The sequence below is a fragment of the Crocodylus siamensis genome, chromosome 6, assembly GCF_052110815.1.
Source record: "Crocodylus siamensis isolate JL-2025a chromosome 6, ASM5211081v1, whole genome shotgun sequence".
Taxonomy (NCBI): Eukaryota; Metazoa; Chordata; order Crocodylia; family Crocodylidae; genus Crocodylus; species Crocodylus siamensis.
Window position 1 is genome coordinate 16925116 of NC_143400.1, and position 23803 is coordinate 16948918.

General features: G+C 53.5%; 1 protein-coding gene across 2 annotated transcripts in view; it reads right to left on the reverse strand.

Annotated features, from left to right (window-relative positions):
- Positions 1-3206: 3206 nt before the first annotated feature.
- Positions 3207-23803, reverse strand: part of DCAF8 (DDB1 and CUL4 associated factor 8) — a 41722-nt gene continuing 21125 nt past the window's right edge. For both annotated transcript variants that reach the window (XM_090056385.1, XM_090056384.1), the window contains exons 5-14: positions 23176-23316; positions 21426-21520; positions 19576-19686; positions 17986-18058; positions 17133-17190; positions 16472-16579; positions 15667-15797; positions 5953-6072; positions 4955-5071; positions 3207-4377 (exon numbers count right to left, since the gene is read on the reverse strand). In XM_090056385.1, the coding sequence (XP_089912511.1) occupies positions 4264-4377; positions 4955-5071; positions 5953-6072; positions 15667-15797; positions 16472-16579; positions 17133-17190; positions 17986-18058; positions 19576-19686; positions 21426-21520; positions 23176-23316 (1068 nt within the window). In that variant the 3' untranslated portion in view covers positions 3207-4263. The remainder of the gene's footprint in view (positions 4378-4954; positions 5072-5952; positions 6073-15666; positions 15798-16471; positions 16580-17132; positions 17191-17985; positions 18059-19575; positions 19687-21425; positions 21521-23175; positions 23317-23803) is intronic.

A 23803-nucleotide genomic window follows, 5' to 3' on the forward strand; every position in this document is an offset into this window, starting at 1 on the left:
CGTGCCGTTCAGTGTTAACTTATTTTTGCCAAGCAAACAACAACAGGGAAAGAAATACAAATGGACACAAGACCCCTCTTACACCAGGATGGGTGATGGGGGGGGGGGGAAGGCAGGGGGGCACGTTCCTTTTCTGCTCGCGCCCCGTGCTTGGATGGCAGGTGGACTCCGATGCCCCCACCCTGCAGGGCACCCCCTGCCTTAACCACACCTGCGGCTCTCCAAGGCATCCCGGCTGCGCAGACCTGCCTTGACCCAGCAGCCACCAACCTCCAGCCTGCCCTGGAGCAGAGCTCGCCTCCCAGCTTGGCGCCCTCCGGCTCCCCTGAACCGAGGGTGGGTGCAGGCTTTGCAAGGGCCAGGCTCCGCCATGCTGACGCCAAGGGGCAGGCCTGGGCCCCAGGACAGGAGTGAGTGCTCATTGGCCTAGCAAGGTGAATGCAATGCGTGGGGGACTGCCATGGCCTTGGGCCTTTCTGTTTCCCACCCGCCTCCCACTGTACAAGCAGTCGTTGTGCTCCGAGTAAATAAAGTTGATCGCTGGTGTGGACCCACGCGTGGCTCCGTATGTCCGCGCCACCCTGGGCTGGGGGCTGTTCATCTCACATGGGTTTGGGGCTAGGGTGACCCCCCCCATCCCTCTCCCTGGGCTGGGGCAGGGGGTGGATGTTGATCTAAGCCTCTTATGCAAGGCTGATGCCTGGCAGCAGCGAAGAAGCAGGCTCCTAGGGCCAAGCTGCTGCCCAGGACCTGGCAGCTTGTGCCTTCATGGAGCCTGGGGCACTCGCAGGGCAGCAGGATGGGGTCCCTTTGTGCCCCAGCTCCTGTGCCTGTGAGTGCCCTTTCCTATCCAGGCAGCAAGGACCCCCCTATTTGCCCACTGAAGGTGCAAGGGGGATTGCCTTGGGGAGGGCATGGGGGCCTGGGCCTGCGGCTGAGCAGCTACGCACCAGCTCCTGCACCATCCTGATGGGCCTACCCACTCCTGGCCACGCACGAAGCTAGCTCAGCCCTGCCCCCGGGCAAGGCAGGGCTGCCTTCCAGCCAGTGCTCTGGGCACCCCACGGTGTGCCAGGCCCTTGGGCTGGGCAGGACAGTGTGGCTGCTGGGGATGGTACACACACAGCCCCAGGGGAGGTGTCAGGAGGGATAAAACAGCCACTGAAGCAGAACGGGCTGGGGCGCCGGTGGCCAGGGACAAGGCTAAACTGCTTGAGGGAAGTATAGGGCACCAGCAGCCCGTAGCTCAGCCCATGCCAGGGCCTTGCCCAGGCAGGGGGTGCAAGCGTTGTCCAGCACATGTGCTGCATGGCTCCCCAGAGTTCATAGTTGAAATGTATGGCAAGAGCAGTGGGTGCCAGGCCTAGCCCAGCCATGGCCACCTCCTTGGTGGCTTGAGGCTGCAGTGATGCACGTGCTGCTGCCAGCCAGGGTTATTGGAGGTGACCCAGGACTGGGGCAGGAAAGGGATGACAGTGGCAACAGCAATAGCTACAAGGCAGGGTGGGGAGGGGCTGGAAAGGGGCAGGGGGCTCCATCCCTGGGGACCACCTGGCTGCTTCAGCCCTCCCTGCTGCCCCAGTTATCAGCCAGGCAGAGCACAGCCTGTGGGGATGCTCGATTTAGCCTTTTCTGCCTGTTTCAGGAAAGAAGACTGTCAAGAGATGTTGCCAATTCCAGTTGGGAGGGATGTTCCCCCTCCTCTGTGCTCTACGGCATCCTTACAGCAGGTGCACACCCAGCCTCCAAGCGCGGCTCCTGCCCCAGAGATCCAGCACATGGCCAGGGAGCAGGGCCACGACCTCCCGGCCCAGCCCATCCTGGCTGAACTGGGGGGCTGGGTGGGGTGGTGGAGCAGGGAGGAATGAGTGGGAGATGCCCCCTGCTCTGCCAAGGAACTGCTAGGAGCAGTGCAGGCTGAGGCGGGAGGACAGAGCTCCTGCCTAGGTCCACGCTGGGGAAGGCCATGGGTGGTGGCAGAGGCCATAGCACCTGGTGTGGTAAGATCCTCCCACCCCTGCTACCGTTTCCTTCTGCCCACCTTCACCCAGGCTGGATCCTCAGGGCAAGTCTAGTCCTGTGAGCAAAGCATCTGGAGCTAGTGCAGCTGGGACCAGGAAGGAACAGAGGCCCCTGCCCAGCAGCTTGATGCCCCATGATGCCATGCGACACTTGAGCAGGGGAGTGGGCTGAGCCCCAGCTCTCAGGCCCGGTTCCCAAGCCCTACAGCCAAGCAGGAGGTATGACAGGTCTTGCTCCTAGTCCCAGCCACAGCTGCAGCCACTGCCAGCACCCAGCCCCCACACTCTAAGCATCTGCCCCTGCAAGCCCGAGCCAGGGAGCCAAGCTGGCCACACTGCCCTGCTCCTCATATGCCAGACATGGGGCACAGCACAAGCACCCCCATTGTGCACAAGGCCAAGGGCTAGGACCAGGCCTCACGGTCCCTGGGAAGCGCCAGGAGCTGGCGGAGAAATGCAGAGAGGGTTGTGTAAACATGGACTGGATCTCCCCTAATCTCTCCACACAGACAGTCATAACCCTCAAGGTCATGATGTTACTTCCTCCCCAGCTGTGGAGCCCTGGTCACCCCATCAGACCTCCTGCTCTGAAAGCCTCAAGCTCATTTCCCAACACAACCCCTTCCACAGAAAAGCCTGGGGGCTGCAGTATTATCCTCCCTATTTCTTAGTGTTTTACTGTTAGTTTGCCCAGCTTAGGCATCAATGCAAGCACAAGCTGCTGCTTTCCCTCCAATCCAAAGGCACCTTGGGAAGCACTGGGTGTGCCCAGCACCATCAGGGGAGGGGGAGGGGGATCAGTCTTCACTGACCCATCAAGCCTGCTGGCCACATGGTCACATCAGTAGGAACCAGGTCCCCCATACTCTAACCCAGTGCCCTAACGTAGTTGGGACTACAAAGGCAAAAGGGAGTCTGGCACATGAGTCCCAAGTCCCCTCTGGGCCCCAGGGGCAGAGGGAGGGAACATGCCTGCAGCAGCTCCAAAATCAAAAAGGAGAAGGCTCAGCACTGCTGTAGCTGTCATGGCAAAGAGCAGGGGGTAGCTCTGAAGAGAGCGTGGCCCAGCTCATGCCACCTCCCATCCCTTTTCAGTGCCAATCTTCTGCTCAATCGCTGTCAGCACTCAGAGTTTGCCGACCCCCACTACACAGAGACGCTGGGACCACAGGGCAGGGACCGGTGTGTGTCTCAATTATTTTTATTGCATTTATATATAATATATATTTAAACCTTTACAATAATTTTAACTTGATAACATCCAAGTTCAATTTGGTTTGCGGTTGTTTTTTTTTCTCTCTTTTTAATACATATATAAAATTAGGCCTCTACACCAGCGCTGGGAAAGTTCGGCCGCATCTCCCAAAACAGATTTTTCCAAAAAGTAACAGAAAAATTAAAGACTTTCCTTTGTTTTCCCCTCCACGGAGACTGAGGCAGAGACCCAGCCTTGGGAGCTTAAGCTGAGAACTGCTGCCCCAGGCCTCCACCAGCCCCCAGACAGCAAGGGCAGGGACCTGCTTGCTAATTAGCTTTGTTTTGATAGGGATCCAGGGGGAGCTGGAGGAGGAGTCAAACCAAGTGCAAATTACTGATATGTACAAACTAGGCAAGAGTCTCTGCCAGCGCCAGGGGAGGAAGTGGTCACAGAGCAGCCCCGCAGCACGGTGGATGGGGTGCTCGCCAGGCGGGACACAGGCAGAGGGAAGCCCCGCACGGAGATGCAGGCCCAAGACGCTCTCATCTAGGGGGGCAGAAAAAACACACAAACCAAGAGCACGCAGTGGTGCCCCTCCACGCACACACGTGCTGCAGCCGCTACCTGGGCTCCCACCGGTGGCTCAAGGAGAAAAAGAAAAGAACAAATCAACTCAGCACAGGCTCAACCGAAGCTGGGGCAAGAGGCATGTGTGGCAGGCAAGCGCACTCTCCTCGGGGGGAAATCTTCTAGTACAAAAATAAACACAGCCCCCTCCCCACCAGCCCCCCCAGGCACACGCAGCCAGCGGAGGGGGGCCAGGGGCTGGCGCTCACCGGCAGTGCTGGGGTCTTGTGCCACCCTCCCACTTGCTCCTTGGCATGAGGGCAGCCAAAGTGCAATGTTGTGGAGCTAAGCCCGGGGCAGGGCCATGAGGACAGGGGGGGACTTTTATGTTTCAAGAAAAAGCTGGAAGTGTTAGTAGGGATTGCTCCTCGTCTCCTCCCCCTGCCCCAGCCTCGCAGGGGCTGCACACCCACGGCCTCACGAGGGCATGCACTGCACCCGGTCCGGGCCCTCCTCGTCATTGTCCGAGCTGTCAGAGGAGCTGGGAGACTCGTCCGAGTCGCCATCAGTGGCACCAGGTTCTCTTCGGCGCTGCCAAGAAGAAGCGCTGCATTAGTGGCTGTGCCACCCCGCCCCCCCGAGCTTCCAGTGCTCCACCAAGCGCCAGCCCTGCTGAGTCAGCTGGCAGACACGCTTGCCAGCACAGGCTGGCATGAAGAGAGACGGAGGGGAAGGGAGCGAGGGGGTGGCTGCAGTGGGGGAGGGGGGTGTCACCAGAGAAGCTGCTCCAGGTGACTGGAGCTGCAAGGGAGATGTGGTTCCTGCCGAGGCAGAAATCAGCTGCCACCTGAGGATTAGAAGCTATAAGCTCTGGGGCCCAGCTCTGCACTCATGATCCTAGAGGAACCACTATGCCCAGGAGAGTTCAGAACCAGGTGCCCGCTCCAAAGCAGACAGACTGGGGAAGGGCAGCAGGGTCCAGGCAGCTGTGCCAACACTAGCCTTGCCTGCCCTCAAGATGCTGCACTGCAAAGCAGCTGGAAATGAGCAGGATGCAGGCAAGGGGCTGCAACGCTGTGTGGATATTCAGACCCACCCCTCCCCACCCTCTTGCTGCTCAAGGGTGTATGAAAAAGCAGAGGTGGGGGGGCAAGGCATGGGCACCTACCCGGTGATGGCGTCTCTGTCTAAGGTGGTGCATCAGGAACCACAGCATGTGGCTGTCAAACAGGTCAGTGTGGTGCAGGCTGTCCTCATCCCGCTCCCGCTTGTTCTTCTTGATCACCTGAAGGCAGTAGCATTGCAGGGTGGGGGGGTGAAGAGGGAAGGCGTCAGTGGGGACTGCAGAGACACAGCTGCCAGGTGCTGCACAGCGCTTCCCAGAGCATGTAGGAGCCAGACATGCCCCTGGGAAAGCCAGGCAATGAGGGGGCCATTAGGTTCCAGTCAGCTAGCGTCACCAGGAGGTCCTGACCCCAGGGGTAGACAGAACATGCCCAAGGGCCCCCTCAGAGCCTGGAGGGCAGGGCAGCAGCAAGGTACTACCTGGAAACTCTGCCTGCGGAGCCCTCTGCTCCCCCACCCATGAGAAAGGTCATGGCACAGCTGAGAGAAGCTCTAGGCCTGCAGGTCCTGATCCTGGGACAACACTAGCTTGTCCGATGTCCCACCCCTCACCCCAAGCCCGGCAGAGAAGCAGCCACTGCCGAGAAAGAAGACACAAGTGGAACTACAAGTGAAATGGAGAAGCAGGCAGGAGACTTGGGGAAGCAGAAGCAGCGGCCAAGCCAGTGCGTGGCTGGGGCATACCCACCTGCCCACCATCCAGTGGGAATGATAGGAATTGCTGGCAGGTTGTCATCAGGCTGTCTCTCATGGGACAGGCTGAGCCCACAGCACCCCCCCCCCCCCCCCAAGCTCATGGGTCGTAGAGAGCAGCCACCCAGTGGATGAGAAGCATGGCAGGGTGGTCGGGGAGGGCCGAGGCACTGAGAGGTCAGGGCAACTTCTCCTTGCTCCCCACTGTGCTGGGCACTATGAAGCAGTCAGCGCTGCAGTTTCCCAAGAGGCCCCAGAGAGGTGGGGTCTAGACGGTCACAGGCCAGTAGAGGTGACAGATGCAAGGACCCAGCCCTAAGCAGCCACCCAAGCCAGCCTGGCCCTCACCTCTTTCAGCCCGCTGAGCTCTGTGGGATTCTCTGCTGTGGGCGCCCAGATCTTGACATCATGATCCAGCCCGCTGGTGGCCAAGATGGGAAGGTGAGGATGTGGCTCCAGACAGTTCACCTGCAAGGGAATGGAACAGGCTGTTAGGTGTTGAGCAGCTGTCTGCTGGGGAGACCACCAGACACACCCCAGCCCTGCTCTGCCCCAGATCCAAGGGCCAGCGTACAAACATGATTATTACAGGACAACCTGCCTCTGGCTCTAGGTGCTGCTACAGACCGGACCATTAGGCAGTGGAGCCAGTAACAGCCTGTTTACACTGAGCCAACTGCTACTCTGGGATGAATCTAAGGATGCAGATACACAAACACTTACTCTGCAGTAACATAACCCAGGGTAAAAAAAAAAATCACCCCAGAAGAGACCCATTCTGCACCCAGCTATGTAAGAAACACCTTGGAGATCTTGGTGTAACTGCCTCCATCTTGTCTGCATCTTCCATTATTTAAAGGTTGGACCAAACTTTGGGTTACTTTGTGGAACAGGGTGGTACAAGCAGATCCTGTGGTTTTGCTGATGTAAACAAGGAAGCACTGATTTAAGTGTATCATTATAGCCACACAAACCAAGCAATTGAAAACAATTACCATAAGAACTAACACTCACTGTAAAAAGCTGAAACCAAAGGCCTTCCTAGTTAAAACAGCTGTTAAGTATGTCATAAATTCTTCACTTCGCTGGGGAAGGGGGTGGTCTTCAAGATGAAGATGAGCCTGCAGTGTGATGCTGTGGCTAGTAAAGCGACCAAAAAGCAGGCTTGCATCCATAGATGCTTCTCAAGCAAATCCCAGGACGTCATTTTCCCCTTGTACTTGGCCTTGGTGAGACCACAGCTGGAGTCCTGCGTTTTGGGCTCCACAATTCAAAAAGGATGTGAAGAAGCTTGAGAGCGTCCAGAGAAGAGCCACATGCATGATCAGAGGTCAGGAAAGCAGACCTTACGACAACAGGCTGAGAGCCATGGGGCTCTTGAGCCTGCGCTTTTCCAGGTGATCTGATGGCCACCTATAAGTATATCGGGGGTGACCACCAGTATCTGGGTGAACTTTTGTTTAGCAGAGCGCCCCAAGGGATGAGGCGGCCTAACAGTCATAAACTACTACAAGACCATTTCAGGCTGGACATAAGGAAGAATTTCTTTACTGTCCGAGCCCCCAAGGTCTGGAACAGCCTGCCATCGGAGGTGGTTCAAGCACCTACATTGAACACCTTCAAGAGCAAACTGGATGCTTATCTTGCTGGGATCCTATGGCCCCAGCTGACTTTTTGCCCTTTGCATGGGGGGCTGGACTCTGTGATCTTCTGAGGTCCCTTCCAGCCCTAATGTCTATGCAATCAACCCCTTTCATTAACAGACCCAGTTTCTCTCAACAGCCACTGCAGCCAAGAGCCGTGAATTCACATTTCCAGGCAGTGGACCCACTCTCTCCAGGGTCCCGACAGAACCAACACAGACTTTTACTTGGCAAGTGTTACCTCCCATAAGCTAAGTTAAAGCCAAACAGTTTGGCGCACTCTCAAACAGAATCAAAGAAAAATGAGGGTTGGAAGGGACCTCAGGAGGTCACATCAGGACCAGCCCCAACTAGATCATCACAGCCACTGCTGTTTACCTGGTCTTAAACACCTCCAAGGATGGAGACTCCACCCCTCTCTGGGGACCTGTTCTAGTGCTATAAAAACTATCCTTCTCATGACAAAGTTTTTCCCCCAAGATCTAGCCTCAGCTCCTCTTGCTGCAACTGAAGCCTATTGCTCCTTGTTGTGTCATCTGTCACCACCGAGAACAGTCCAGCTCCATCCTCTTTGCAACCACACCGCAGGGAGTTGAAGGCTGCTATTACATCCCCCTTAGCCTTGCCTTCTGCAGAGTAAAGCAGCCCAGGCAGGTCCCTCAGCCCACGTCACATTCCCCAGCCCCTGAACCATTTTTGTTGCCCTGAATTGGTCCAATTCATCCTATTGTGCTCAGGCAGCAGGCAGTCAAGTAACCAAACTGCCCTCTCAGCGAGTTGAGTGCAGCAACCAAGAGGGACATGCCCCCAGCTCCCGGTGGCCTGCCAGACTGCTGACGGGCTGGCTGCAACAGTTCCACAGGCCACATGCTTGATGCCCCCGGTCTAAACTAAGTGAGCTGGGAATCGCCAGAAAAAATGGTCCACCTCTCAGATGCGCGGCTTCAACACTGAATAGAGAGCACGGCCCAATGTCACCAGAAGGCGAGTACAGCCTCTGTGGGAGGTTTGGAGAGCGAGTGTCCTGCTCCCCTCAGGTGAAAGACAATCCTGGAGCACTGCTGACCAGACAGCTCCTTCTTGCCCAGAGCCAAGTCATGCTTCTAGCTGCTTCAAAGCGACCAAGGCAAACAAGGGAGCCAGGCAAGGCCTGCTTGCCAAGGATCTGCTTCACCAAGGGCTTTGTGAGCCTTCGAGACCCACTAGATACCCACTTCCTTAACGCAAACCTGGAGCCACAGGCTGCACTACTGCCGCAACCCACATTCCAGCCTGGCCTCATGGCCGACGCCGAGCCTCAGCCATGGTGCTGCCGCCAGTGCTTTCCAAGCAAGTGAAACCCGCCTCTTGCCACTTGCTCTGCCAGGGCTGGCTGACCTCCCCCCACCCCCAGCTCTCCAGGCTTTAGCAAGCTATTAATGACCAGGAAAAATCAGAAACAGAGCCCTAGATGTCCACTACAAAGGATGAAACCTGGAGTGCACCGCACAGTGAGGCATCCTACTGAAAGCCCTAAGCTCAGGTTTCTGTGCAACAAGACACCTGGTACGTCCTGTTTTTTGTGGTCCTGCAACGGCAGCACTAATAAGACTTCCAATAACAGACCCGACAGCAACAGTCAGATAGCTTTGTCTGCGACCCAGCTCTTTTGATCCAGCTTCAGCATGAAATCAATGGACAAGACAGCCCAACACAAACACTGCCCTGATTTGATGAGCGCTTCCTACGTGAGGGGGCACAGGTCAACTCACAGCTAAATGCTTTCCACCAAGGGACAGTATTCAGAGCAGAGCAGCAGAAACTTCAACTCTAAGGACACCACAGAGAAGGAGCCACACAGTATGCTGCCACCGGTCATCCCACGCTGGCCTCCCACCATCTCCACCTGCCGCAGTTCTCCTGGATAGCCCAGAACTAAAGTTTTGTGCTGCTTCCAGCATCTTGTAGGCTTTGTGCGAGACTGAGGAGCTGAAAGTGGCCTGGCTCTTGCAAGACCACATGAGAAGACATTAGGCCCTTCAGAGAGTCAGGGGTTGTGACGTGCATTCATCTGAAAGACTTCCAGGGGCCAAAGCTTGCAGCTTTTTCTATGAGTTCAGGCCTCATGCTCCTTCCCAGCACCCATGGGCAGCAGTGGGGAACCGTGCGCAAGGAAATGAAGTACTCCCAAGATGCTTGGGGAGTGCTGCTCCCTCACTGCATGCTGACTGACTGGGTTTGGACATACTGCTCTCCTGAAAAAGGATCAAGCCGATATGAAGGTGGTAGCTGTGCTGCGCTAGGCCAGCTGCACTCTAAGGAACTAGGCTGTATCCCTCCCAGTCACTGTTACATTGTTCTGTTATTCCCGTGGGCTGAACACAGACATTCAGATCACCCCATGGATCAGTAAGCCACTCTGATCAGGGCCTGACATAGTGGCCCACATGTGCCTGCAAGCTGCATCCCACTGCAGCCAAAAGCAGTCCAATACCTCCCCTGGAACATTACCATGTGCTACTGCACCTGCCAAGCAGGTGGCCAAACCCCTAGCTGGGCTGCAAGGACCAGTATCATGGCAGCTGTACCAACGACTCTGGCTGCTTAGCCCCAGGATCAACCCAAGAACAAAATGAAGGGCTGCAGGGCGAGGCAGGCAGTGTAGCCAGCTGCCACCGGTGCTGACTGGGCTGTTTCCAGCTCTGACTTCCATTGTGATCCTGGACAACATGAACTCCAAGAGCAAAACCCCAAGATACAGGGATGAGACACACTGTCCCCCTGCAAAGCCTCCCCAGTCTGCTCAACCCATCTGCCCTCCCAACCCCAAAGTCAGCTGTTCGTTAGTGCCTGCTAGTGCCCCGCCAGGATAGTTATCACACAGTGTGCTCCAAGATCTGTCTTTGTACACTTCTGTTCCTGGGGGAGGCAAGATTAGCCCAGTGGTGTAATTGCTCAGCATGAAACCTCGCTGTGAGTGACAGGCCAGCCCCACAAGCAGCAGCAAATATGCATTTCTGGGTTCCGGGGGGAAATCCACAACAGTAAGAGCCCAGGCTCCAGCAGATGCACACCCAGATCCCCGTGAATGGGAAATGCAGGATGCTGATGAGATGACCTTGCAGCCAGCACCAGAATTGAACTTCTGCATGCAGCAGCCCACAGGGTGAATGGGCTGGTCCTGGGCTCATGGACAGCTCATGTCCATAGAGCACAGGTGCCAGGAAGCTCCCAGCACAGTGCACGTCAGCTGGGCTGGAGATCACAAGTCCCCTGGAACAGCACAGCTGGAGGAAGCCACTGGCTGGCACTGCAAAGCTGGCTGGGAAGGGACAGGACGGTGCATCCCCATGAGCCAGGGGGAACAGGTTGGGTTCGCTGGGATGAAGCCAAAGGAAAGGGCAGCAATGTCATTAAACAGCAGCCTGCAGAGGCACCAACTACCTTATAAAGGGCATGAATGCAGCACCAATGCTTGTGAGGCTGGGGTTAAGGCTCTTCCTAGAGAAGGGAAGCAGTTGCACAGGGGTCTTAGCAGGCATCATCTGTACAGGTGTCACCCCCTTCAGTACCAAACCTTCAACTCTCCTATGAAATATGAACTTTAATTTCTACCCAGGAGAACTTTCACAATCTTTTCTCCTATGCCTGATAAAGGGCATTTGTGCTCAAAAGCTTGCAATTAAAGATTTTTTTTGCAAAAGCATAGTTGGTCTAATAAAAGATATCACCTCTATCCATAAGTTCTGACTGCTTGAGAAAGGAAGGGATATTCATGCAGTACTGTTTTGGGGAGCAGCTGCAGGAAGCCTGTCACTCAGCATACCAGTCCCTGCACAGACCGAACCAAAGCAGCCCCATTACACAGCGCCCCCACTATGGCTGGGTGACAGGGATCGGGAGTGTGGCCTGCAAATGTCAGTGCACAAACAGCCAAGGAAGATGAACTGAGAAGGAGCAGCACAACATGCTTTTTGCTGGGACAAGCCACTGAGAAAGCGGGTCTCCTCAGGTGCCCCATCCCCATCATCTGCCTCATCTAGTAGCCTGGCCTCTCTCATCACCCTGCAGCAGTTCTCAGCCCTCTCTATGCCATACAGAAAGCATGCTGTACAGGAAATCAAAGGGGTTTTGGGAACAGAACAGAGCACAAAGCCAAGCTCCTACCACCAATGCTGTCACAGTCCCTGCTAAGGGGCAGGCAGACCAAGCTGATGCAGCCCAGGGCTCAGCACCTGGAAGGGACTGATCTGGTCTCCTCCTTCCTGCCAGGTGTCCACACATGAGCATTCATGGAAGGCAGTTTCAGATCTTCTAGCAACTCCCTGTGCAACCACAGGCAAAACCCTGTGCCTCTCTAGCCTCAGTAACTCACCTTCAGATCAGGCAGCAAGTCAGCTGCCACCTGCAGCAAGCATAAGGAGCCCTTGCTTAGGAGGGCCAACGGCTCTACAAAGCGGCTGCACTTGGGTCTCTCAGCACCTGCCAGGCAGCAGGGATATTCACCTTGTGTCCCTGAGCCGTTGCTCCGTCAGCCAAGGGAGAAGCCGCAAGAGGCCCTTGGTGATTTACACCTCGGAGCAACCTCCTCTGCCAAGGTTCAATGCAAGGGGCTCACAGCCTCATGTACATGCCAGGCTCCACCTGGGCAGGTGCTCAGCATGACACCTGCCACAAGAGGAGCATGCGCTACAGCCAAGGGGAAAACTACTCTTTCAAACAGCGGCTGGTGCAGGTGTAGGAGGCAGAAGAGTTTCTGATTCAAGTGAAACAGACCTTGGATATGGCAGGAGCACTGAGCCAAAGTGCCAACAGCTGATGCAGCCTCTGGGGCCACACTAGGGGTCCTGAGTGCAGGGGAAGCAGCACGATGTGAGTGGAGGTACTCCAGGAAAGGAATTCTGGGGCCCCTTCAAAAGCACAAGACCCGTGTGGTCTGCTGGGCCCTGCTGGTGCACGCTTCTAGAGTCAAGTACAGGCCAGTACTGCTGGATTGAAAGCTGCAGAAAGTGGCATGGAGGCATTGCCTACCCCTCACTGCTGAGCTTGGCACTTGCTGTTATTTCTACTCAAGAGATGAACCCCTGCATGTAAATTGGGGGGGGGGGAGGGAAACAAGGACGGTGAGCACTCCTGTCTGCCTGAGAAGGGACCCGAAGCTCCATCTCTTGGGACTTTTGCACTGGGGAGGAACATCCCACTCACCAGGCTGCCAGGTGGGACCTACTCTGTGGCTAGGACATTCACGAAGCATGGCCACCCAGGTTGTGTTCCAATACCTGCTCTCAAACCAATATTTCAGGACTTTTCCACGCTCTGTCCTACTAGACCACCTTTTCCTACCTTGGCTCCAAGTCAGAACAAGGACATGCCAAGAAACTTGTTTTCTTGGCTGTAACTGAAACGGAGCCCGGTGGCACACACAATCACAGCAATTGGCTTGGGAACAGGCACTTGTTCCCCACCGAGTGGGACAGTGGGAACAGGTAGGAGGCTGTTTATTACAGCATGGCACAGGGGAGAGTTTACAGCTGATGGGGATGCTGGGATTTCACCATGGGGAAGGTGGCAGATGCCAGCTTTTTTTTTTTTTTTTTTTTTTGGTGCAGCTCCCATAACCCACTGAGGTACTATGGATGAGGAAAGCTGCCTTCAGAGCAAATCCTTGGCTGGCCACCTCAGAAAACAGCCTCCCTTCATAGTCACAGCCTTTAGCCACAGGCAGGCGAGCAGGGTGGACACTTTAGGAAGGTCTCTTATTCCCTTTGGACAAGATTGTGAAGTTGCTCTCACTGTCATTACCTTGGCTACAGTACTTCATTACTTTTCAGAGGCTTGACTTTCCCTCACTGACGCCAACTCAGTGCCCAAGGTAAGTGGCTGTTCCCTAAGGAGACAATATTCAGGGCCCAAGGGGTGACCATCCCAACAAGAAGCAAGGGGGGCAGGAATACCCGAAAGCCCCCCTGGCTCACCAAGGGCGCCCAGGAATGCCCAATTACCAAAAAGGTGGCGTACACCCAGTAGAAGTGGGGTGCTATCTCCAAAGAGGAGTATACCTCTGTAGGGGGGCTGTCAGGAAAGCTAAGGCGAACACAGAGCTAGGACTAGCGTCCAAGAACAAAGTCCTTTTTCAAATGTATAGGGAGGATGACAAAGGAAATGTGGGGCCCCTGCAAGATTCTCTGGGCAATCTGGTGGTTGCGCCACAGGAAAAAGCAGACCTCTTTAACCAATACTTCACCTCTGTTTTTTTGGGCAGGGACCGGAAACTTCCCCGCCGTGATGCAAGACGGACTCAAGGAGAATGCCTCCAGATCTCAGGATGGGGAGGACCGGGTTAGAGAGCTTCTGGAGGGGCTGGACGTGTTCTAATCAGCAGGTCCAGATGCTCTCCACCCCAGGGTGTTGAGGGAGCTAGCAGGGGTTATTGCAGGGCCTTTGGCATGGCTTTATGAGCACTCGTGGTGCTCAGGCCAGGTGCCAGATGGTTGGAAGATAGCCAACGTGGTCCCCATCTTTAAAAAAGGGAGAAGGGAGGACCCAGGCAACTATAGATCCGTCAGTCTTACCTCAATCCTAGGAAAACTCTTTGAGAAGATCATTAAGGAGCACATCTGCAATGGGCCAGCTTCAGGGATGATGCTCAAGGGCAACCAGCACAGTTTCATTAGGGGCAGGTCGTGTCAGACCAACCTGATTGCCTTTTATGATCAGGTCACAAAAGCATTGGATGCAGGTGTTGCCGTGGATGTAGTCTTTCTGGACTTTAGCAAGGCCTTTGACACCGTCACCCACCCCATCCTCATTAAAAAACTAGGCGACTGTGGCATTGATGCCTACACAGTCAGATGGATTGCAGATTGGCTGAAGGGTTGCACTCGGAGGGTGGCGGTGGACCGGTCATATTCGATCTGGGGGGAAGTGGGCAGCGGAGTCCCCCAGGGCTCGGTCCTTGGACCCGCGCTGTTCAATTTCTTTACCAGTGATTTGGACGATGGGGTGAAAAGCATCCTGTGTAAATTTGCTGATGGATACCAAAATTTGGGGTGAGGTGAGCACGCTAGTAGGGAGGGAAAGACTGCAACAAGACCTGGATAGGTTACAGGGGTGGGCTAACAAAAACAGGATGGGTTTCAATACTGACAAGTGCAGGGTGCTGCACTTGGGCAGTAGTAACCAGCAGCACACTTACAGAATGGGAAACTCCCTTCTTGAGAGCACAGAGGCAGAAAGGGATCTTGGAGTCATTACTGACTCCAGGATGAACATGGGCTGACAAAGCGGGGTCACAGTTGGCAGGGCTAACGGCACCTTGTCGTGCATCCACAGGTGTATCCTCAAGTAGGGCCAAGGAGGTGATCCTCCCCCTCTACACAACAGTGGTCAGGCCACAGTGGGGTACTGTGTCCAGTTCTGTGCCCCCCACTTCAGGAGAGATGTTGACAACATTGAGAGGGTCCAGAGGGGGGCCACCCGCACGATCTGGGGACAACAGGGCAGACCCTACAATGAGAGACTGTGGGACCTGAACCTGTTCAGCCGTCACAAGTGAAGGCTGAGGGGGGACCTGGTGACCATCTATAAATTCACTAGGGGGGGCCAGAAGGGTTTGGGAGAGACCTTGTTTCCCCTAGTGCCCAGTGCCCCCCCGGCATAACAAGGAATGACGGCCATAAGTTGTTGGAGAGGAGGTTTAAATTAGACATCCGTAAGAACTACTTCACTGTCAGGGCAGCTAGGATCTGGAACCAACTTCCAAGGGAAGTGGTGCTGGCTCCTACCCTGGGGGTCTTTAAGAAGAGGCTTGATGCCTATCTGGCTGGACTCATTTGAGCCCAGCTTTTCTTCTGCACAGGCAGGGTGTCGGACTTGGAAGATCTACAAGGTCCCTTCGACCTGACTTCTTTAAACTCATATCCTTCAGCTTGACTAGACCAGCTGCACTTTCTGCATCTCCTGCACTAGCCCTGCTTGTGGAGGAGAAAACCAGGCAGCCTCCCTCAAATCACCTTTACCAAAGGAACAAACTCACCTCCTACTTCCCAGGCTGGGACCAGATAGGGCAGGAAACAAGGCAACAACCAGGAATGCAAAGACGCTGTTCTGCTCCCAGTGCTCTCAGACTCACTGTGTAAGCTCAAGTCACTGCCCCAGTGGGCCTCGTTCCCTGCCAGGACTGGGGAACAGCTATTTCCATAAATACCTCAAACAGCTTTATATGTGCAACCAAACACTTGCATTGGGTACTTGTGACAACAACTCAAGTCGGTGACAGAATTGGAAAAAACCAGGTCTCACTCCTAGACAAGTAGCTAACAAACAGCATCCCCAGTGCCCTGGCTTCCTACTCTATTAGCCTCCCTACCGCTCAGCTGAAGGATCTGTCCAGGAGGCTGCTGTGCTGGTAGCCTGGGGGACTTGCTCAAGCCACACTCACCACTCCTCCTTTATCGCCCTCCATGAACTGGACAATCTGGCAGGATGACTTCTCCCACAGGAAGATGTGCCCGCAGTCGCTGCCACTCACCACGAACTCACTCTTTGGACCATAGAAGTTCACACCTTTCACTGAAAGCAGATAGAGGGTTTCAGGCGCACAGACCAAAGACATCAAGAGCCCAGGGAATTCTCCCTCCAACATATACTTGCTGCCAGCAAGGAAATAAACAGGTTTCCAAGGTTACTGACAAGGATCCGTTCAATTGCCCAGTACCCAGGGACTCCTCCCTGTGAGCATGGCCAGAAGGCAGAGCTTAACTTCTCATAACAGAGGGACTAGAGGAGACAGTGACAGGGTACGCCTATTCCTGCCTTGCTCCAGAGCTGTGGATGCCCAACCCAAACCTGCGATGCTTGCCCTGTCACCTGCATTAGCTGCTTGATAAGCAAGTAACTCTCCCCTGATCCACCAATGCCTCTCAAGTCTAAACTGCATTCCCCACCAAGCTGCTGTGGAGTCCAGGGGGTGAATTTAGTCATCACAGAACAGCTTAGGCAAAGACATCTGGCTGTGTGTCAGAGGTGATCTCTGTCTCCATAGAAAGCAGAGCAGGGGTAAGAGCAGTGCCATCTGCATCACCGGCAGGGGTCAGCCCCAACCTGGGAAAGATGGCTTTCAGGGACAGCAGTATCAGAGACCCAAAGCACATCTCTAACTCATTTTCACTTGATTCCATCCCTGGGCCTGGGCCTGACACTATACAGGCCACAGGATGCTCAACACACTGTTCCAGCATCATTACCTGTGGCATTATTGCGATGCCCCTTGTATCTCTTGATATACTCTGCTCCATCACTGTGAGAAGAGTTGAAGAGATAAATGTCCTCATCGTTGTAGCTGGCCAAGAGCTCTGCCATAATGCAAGAGATTAGGGGTGGGAGAAAGTTAGAATCAACACTTAGCACCAACATGACCTGCCGTAAAGGGCAAAGCAACCATATACCCCAGCACACCTAGCAGGAACTCCAAGCCCAGAGCCAGGCTGGCACAGGGATACACGAGCTCATATCCCACATTGTGTTCACATAGCATCTCCAAGCCCTTTGCAGTAGGCAAGCCAGCGTCATTCCCACACTGTGCCCAGGGATGCTGATGTATAGGTACTGAGTGACTCATGTAAGATAAGCATGATCTGTGACTCATCTGCAAACAGAACCCAGATCCCAGGAGTTGCTGTTCCCAGATGTCTGGCTGTGCATTCCTGGCTTTCATATCCGTTTCCCCACCTCCCTGACACTCAAATCTGAAGACTGCTTTGTGCCTTTGGAGCACTCGGGCTGCTTTGATGACCAAAAAGGCCAGATAGGAAGACCTGAATTCAAAGAGCTCATCCCTGCTCAGTACTTTAGCTACAAGTGAACTCGTGACAAGCGACGACCCTAAAGGCAGAGAAACAAACATACCAGATCCATCATGGCTGTACACAAGACAGGTGATGTTTGCTTTGGACTCGCTGTTTACCTGGAGGAAGAAGAACCACACAGACAGCTTTGACCACAATTGTGCCGAGAGCCACAGAGCCATTTTATTCTGAAATGGGCTTCAAAGTAGAGCATACAAATCCATGGTTCTCTTTAGAACCAGCTGGCCAGTGAGTACAAGACTTTGCACACGGTTAGAACGTCACAGCTGCTCCATTCTTTGTCTACCTTACACCACCTGTCCTTGATCCGTCAAAGAGGGAGGCACCAAGGATGCCCAGTGCCACAAGTTAGTTTAAACATCTGCTCTGAAGCGAGTCAGAGCTAAAATGACCCTAACTCAAACTCTGGGGGTGCGCTCTGGGCCTTGCTGACTAGTTGGGGCAGAGAACATGCCAGCCTGACTAATGGGACCTGGACATGTCCTACCACCTCCATCAGGGGTTGCATTCCCCTTTCAATCTTGCTGACAACAGAAGGGTTTACAAGCATCTCTCCTGTAGGATGAAACATGATCCCCCAACAGCTGCACCCTGCCTACAGGTCTGTACATCCTGCGATGTAACCCCCTACCTCCAGCTATTAAGCCACCTTGGAAACGATCATACAAGCCATCTTAATTGCTTTGCAACAACACTGCTGCATACACACACACGCCCACACATCACCTGACAAATCCATAAAGAGATGCTGAGGAACAGCACACACCATCTAGTGACCCACCCCCAATACAAGCTTCCCCACACTGCAACACCAGCGCATGCAGCGTAGGCTGCAGACTGCACTGACTCAGAAACAACTCACGCTCATTATCTGGGGTAAAAGAGCTGCCTACCAGGTGTTGCGGGCAGAACTTCTTCAGCACGCCATTGTTTTCATTCTCATCTATTTTCCGCTGATCGTAGATCCTAGACGAGAGCAAGAAAGCTGGTGAGAACATCGCAGAATACGTTCATACACAAATTCAAAGCTTTTCAACCCCATGACTTTCCAAGTGCCCTCAATCCACACTAATGTACCCGTGACCCCTCTCCGGCTATTCAGCGAGTCCCTTTCAAAATACGGCAAGGCACCTGTGTAAGGTCATAGTCCACCCAGATCCCAAGCAACTATAGGGAGCTGCAGAGTCACTGGAACTGGGACTCAGCCACAAGACTGCAAATGCCGGTGCCCCAGCTCATTCATAAACCAGAGGGTCCTTCAAGTCGGAGAGTGACCAAGGCACCTCACACGACGGGAGACGCACACCTCCAGCAGTCATATGGTGGGACGCCACCATCTGAGCTTGTCTGTGCACTGCTTGTGAATGCTGGCTGCAACTCTGCTTGGCATACAAGGCCTGCCCACCTTCCCCATTGCCTGCACCTCCCTGTTGGTTGGATATTCCAAGGGGTGAAGAATATGGGGCTACTAGTCACATGGAAAAGCCTGGTGACTGTCAAGTCTTTCAAGTCTGTACCCTGGGGGGAAGGAACATCTGTTGGGGGACTGGTGACAGGACAAGGGGAGCAGGAGGTTAGAAGAGACTCTTAGCCACTAAAGATAAGCAGAAGGAAGCCTATATAGCAAGCAGAGGGTAAAAGGAGACTCAGTGCCTCAGAAGAGAAGCCATGTGCAGAGAGAAGGATCTTGGACTCGGACACTGGCCTACTCCTGAATAAATCCTTAGAACAGCCAGGCAAGGAAGCACGTAGAGGCATTTATTTCTTGGGCAGTTGTACCAGTGGCAGGCTTTGTGAGACTCATAAGGCAATGTTATGTGCATAAACTACAGTGCAGCCTTGGTGAAGCAGACTGTCAACCAGAGTGCCCACTTGGCTCCTGGGGAGCACGAGGTGCTGGTTCAGGTCACAGCTCTAGGCAGCTGACGTGGAGGGTTTCAGCTCTGAGAAGCGGGGGGTGAGGGGCTCTAAACATGAACTGTTCCAATATGAGGTCTCAATGTTTTTATCTGCTGTTTGACAGCAGAAAGGAAGAGAATTCAGAAGCACCAGACAAGGGAGAAACAGACTTTCACATTAAAGCAAGGAACCACAATGCAAATCTCAAGAAAATCATTCCAGATGGGAGCAGCTGCATAGAGAAACAGCTCTTATATTGGAAAATGAAGCCAAAGGGCAGAGCTAGAGAGCAGAAAAAACCCACAGGCAGTGGGCGAGGCCTGACTATGCATTTGGAAATGCTCTCCTCCACAGGAGAGACCAATCCTTTTTGACTCCTACTAATCCAACTTGGCCTCGGTGCAGCCCCATGGCAGAAATGACTTCTTCTATGCGTTAAGCAGTGTGCATCAGTGTATTGGGCAACACAAAGGAAAGAATTCCTGGAGTCCTCACAGCTGCTGTCTTCTCCAGGGCCCCAGCTGGAGAGTCCAACCTGCTCAACTCACTCCTGCCCTTCTCAGCATCTTCTGGGAGACGCTCACCTGACAAACTGATCTCTGCCTCCTACAGCAAACTGGTGCGTGTTTGCAGGATTCACGTAGATGGTGTAGAGACCTACTTTCTTATCCTTCTCCTTTGTCACCACCAGTTTCCTTCAAACAAGAAAAGGAGAAAAGGAGAAAGAGTCATGCTTTAATTCAAAACAGTGCCCAGATGGAAAGTGTGTGCATGGCTCTCAGCTCACTCGATCTTACTCACTCTGAAGAAAAACAAATTATTTCTGCTTCCAAATTGAAGCAAGCACATGTCATATCTACGAGTCAACAAACGGCGCCGCATGAAGTCATCTGCTAGCTTTTTTCTTCCAAACAAAATTTAGCAGCATGTCCTTGAAAGGTTTTACTGTATGTGCCAGTCTGATGCATCCAAACAATTAGTAATAACCTAGTACCCTGCAGGATGCATACCACACTTTCAATTGACTTGTTTATTTTAGCTAGAAAGAAGAAAATAGCAGCAGTATTGGGGGGGGGGGTACCCAAACAGTTCTCAATATTTAGGTTCTGTACAAGTTCATATGAACACAAATGGTTTCATGGAAGCTTTTGTGAGATGACCATTCCAATCTTACCATTAGATCCAATAGCAGCAAGAAGCTACTACAGGAATGGTGAGGAAAACAAGAATAACCAAGGCTAGGTTGGTTTTACTGGCCAGATCAAGTTCTGCATTACTTCAGTTGTAGACAAACAAAAGGCACTGAAATGGTTCTATGATCAGTGTGATTGTTTTGACAGTCTCCCTTTAATCTTTAAAACCATCTGCTTCATAACAAGGCAAAATGGTAGGCAGATATGTGTGTATACCCAAAACAAAAGATTCAATAAGAGAAGCTTTGATGCTGTCAGCTTTCAAGCTCTTCACTTTAAAATAGGATCATCTTCAAAAAGATTCCACTGCATTGGAAAAGTACCATGTTCCCCGAGCTGGAAGTCTGCTTTGGAACCTGACAGTATATTTATTTTGGAAGGCTGTCAAAGCCGACAGCTCGACATGCAATGAGGTTGAGATCCTGTACACAACACGCAGCTGCTAGCTAATTATTATTTTTCAATTAACTGCAGTAGTGTTCCAATAACAAGAGGCTTGCTCAGGCTAAAAGCTTCTAGCTATTGTAAGTGCAAGGAGCTCAAAGTGCTGTAATTAATTAGACACATTGCTAAACAGAACCAGAGCAGGTACTTGGGTACTTTGCACCTGTTGAAGTCTCAGTCAGTGATCACAATGGCATGCTTTGAAGGAGGACTGGAGACATGCATCTGGCTTTGTGCACACACACTTCAGGGCTGGCCGAGAGCCTGGAACAGCAGCCTCCACACAGAGGTAAGGATGCTGGGGTGTGAATGTGAACACCTGCAGGCTATCATGTGCATGCTAGAAGGACCTGCTCTGGGCAGCAAAAGGAGAGCTTAAGCTGCTGGACCACCCCGGGAAGACTGCCAAACACAGCAGGCCAAGAGATGCCCAACTTGTTATGCAGGTCCCCAGACACCTGCCGATGGCGAAGGCAATGGAGTGGATGGGAGGCAGCAGCACCAGTACCTTGCGCTCTAGTGAGGCTTCATGAGCCATTCACTGATTTAGTCATGAAAAGATGCAACTGCAAAGCAAACTTCTCTACCAGCTGGCAGATAAGTCCATCTCTCAGTCAGGTGAATAGCATTGCAGCTCTGCAGACAGCCAGAGCATGCCCAGGAAAGCTTGAAAATGACCAAAAACCAAGTCTGGCAAACCACACCAGAACGCCCAGGTCCTCAGGACCTAGAAGGAGCCTGAAGGTCATCAATTCCCTGATAAAAATTGACAGAAGGCAGCAAGAAGTGATACTTACGAGGCAGGTCGGTCTTGTCTCAGGTCAATGGTGAAGACCACGGCATCTTCACCAGCTGAGAGGAAAGTGCATGGGGAATCCGGTTCTAGGGCCAGCTGCAAGACAAACACTGTCATTAATTTCTTTCTTTCTTACTCAGGCTGATTTGATCTCTTCCTTTGTATCCTCCACCTCTGAGCTCTCCTGATAGGAAGTCTCCAATGTTTGGCAGATACCCTTAAGATTTTTAACTTGCAAGTGACCCTGCCATGTGCAGCACTCAGCTCAAGGATCTGAATTCCCTATAGGGCCAGAGGGAAGCCTTAAACGAGAGGGCTTTGGGGCCCTGGATGTACGGCACAGCAATTGGAGACTTAGCTAAGTTGCTAGAGCAGTTAGCCTACACTCCTTGTGAAAGAAGTACTGGGAGGGCCAGGGAAGGCCATTAGTTCTCATTTTAAGCCTCATCTCAAACAGGGTGGCAAGCCAAGAGGGGCAGGATTTAGGCACAGGACAGCTGCTACACTTGGGCTCTGGCTCCTACAAACTGCTGGGCAGGTTTATTCCTGACCTGACACTTAGATGGCCACAGTACAATGCATGGAGGAGAGCAGGGTTTATAGCACTACCTCTAGAGGCTGTACCACTTGGAGGCACAAGTACAAATAGAAGCAGAGAGAGGCAGAACTAGCAGGGCCCTTTGGACATCACCTAGTGCAGCCCCCTGCTTGAAGCAGGAGCAGATGTGGTCCCTGTGGTAAAAAGTCACAACCCAAGATTAGACATCTCAGTCACCTGCTTGCACCACTGGGGTTTACAGGCCCATCAGCTTCACAACCAGTCAGAGAGGAGGAGGGTACAAAAGCAGCAGCTCAGAGCCCTTGGATCTGCCAGCATGTCCTCCTCTTGCCCACAGGAGGGAGACACTGACGGCTGGACAGAAACCCAGGGCTGTGCTGCAGGGAGCAGCCAAAGGCAGGATTGCCTGCTATGTTGAGGCCATGCCCTAGCAAGCAGGGACCTCCTTCTGGTGAGCTGGAGCTGTCCCAATGGACAGATGTAGGGGAGCGCATGCTGGGATGCTCAGTTTTCATGGGCTACAGGCCACGCATAAGAGCTACAAGAGCTGCAAAAATCTGGCCCTTGTGGCAGCTCCCACCAGCCTTATACCCTTCTCCCTCCCCCCCCGAACTAGAGTGACCACAGGGGTCACAACAAGCTTCAAAAAACCCCTGAATGAGCAGGTACCATGCACTGGGCAGGAGGGCAGAAACCCAGTTTGGATGGGCAGCAGGGGTCAAAAGCCTCCATGACTCCCTACATGTCCAGAGTCTGCTCCAACATCACAGCAAAGCTAAGTCCTGGCCAACTCTACGCAAGAGCCACCAAGAGAGGTGCCGAGAGGACAGGGAAGGCACAAATCAATTCTCCCCGTGACCTTTAGCCAGACCCAGGCTCCTCTGGGCCTGGACAAATAGAAATGAACCTTGCCACCCTTTGAGACCTCTCCTTGGCAGGCCTTTCCCTTGGCAGTGGCTTGGAAGGGCCAGGCTGGTTTGAGGGACCCGACTAAATTAGAGGAGCACATCAACCATGAGGAAGCACCTTGCCCTTTCAGGTGAGAGGGACAGACATGGGATCTTTTACAGAGCCTGAAACAGGAACGGCATGTAGGCACTGGCTGATTAGTTGCTGAAGAAAAGGGGTTACAAGCTGTTCTAAGAGGCAGCATGGTTGTCACAGGATGCCCAGGTGCCGGCAGGGTACTCACCTTATGTGAGGCTCCCTTGTGCTGTGCCACACGCTTGGTGTTCCTGCAGCACTGGGTGGCAGACAGCTCAGCGACACGGACTTGGCCATCACGAGCACACATGGCTAGAGTTGAGTCACCGCTATTGGGGAGGAACTTCGCCTGGAGGAGAGCATGTAGGAGAGGCTGCAGTCAGAGCAGGCACAGGAGCACATCCTCCTCCTTACATGGGGTAGGGATTCCTCTCCATTCCCGCCCTCAGCCCCAGTATGCAGCAGGACAAAGCCTGTAAGGGCAAGGCCACCACAGAACACAGGGCTGATGGTAATAGGAACCTGCAGCACCTGAGGCAGCTCTGAGCAGAAGCAGCTCCCAACTGGGAAGAAAGCCCCTGTCAGACTAGCGCCTCCATCTAGCCCCCAGGTTCTGCAAGAGGTAAAGCAATCCCACTCATTAATGACAGCTGCTGACTCACCAGAGGCTCTGAGACAGCTCTGAGTGCTGCATATTTCAGCCTCTTCCCCTATGCAGCAGCCTGGGGAATGGCAGCTCCAGGCTTTGCAGACACAAAGCAAAGGGCGCCCCACGTGGGAGTGGAGCCAGCATCACCCCCTGGGCAAGTGGAGGTGTGGCAACATATCCAGAGCAT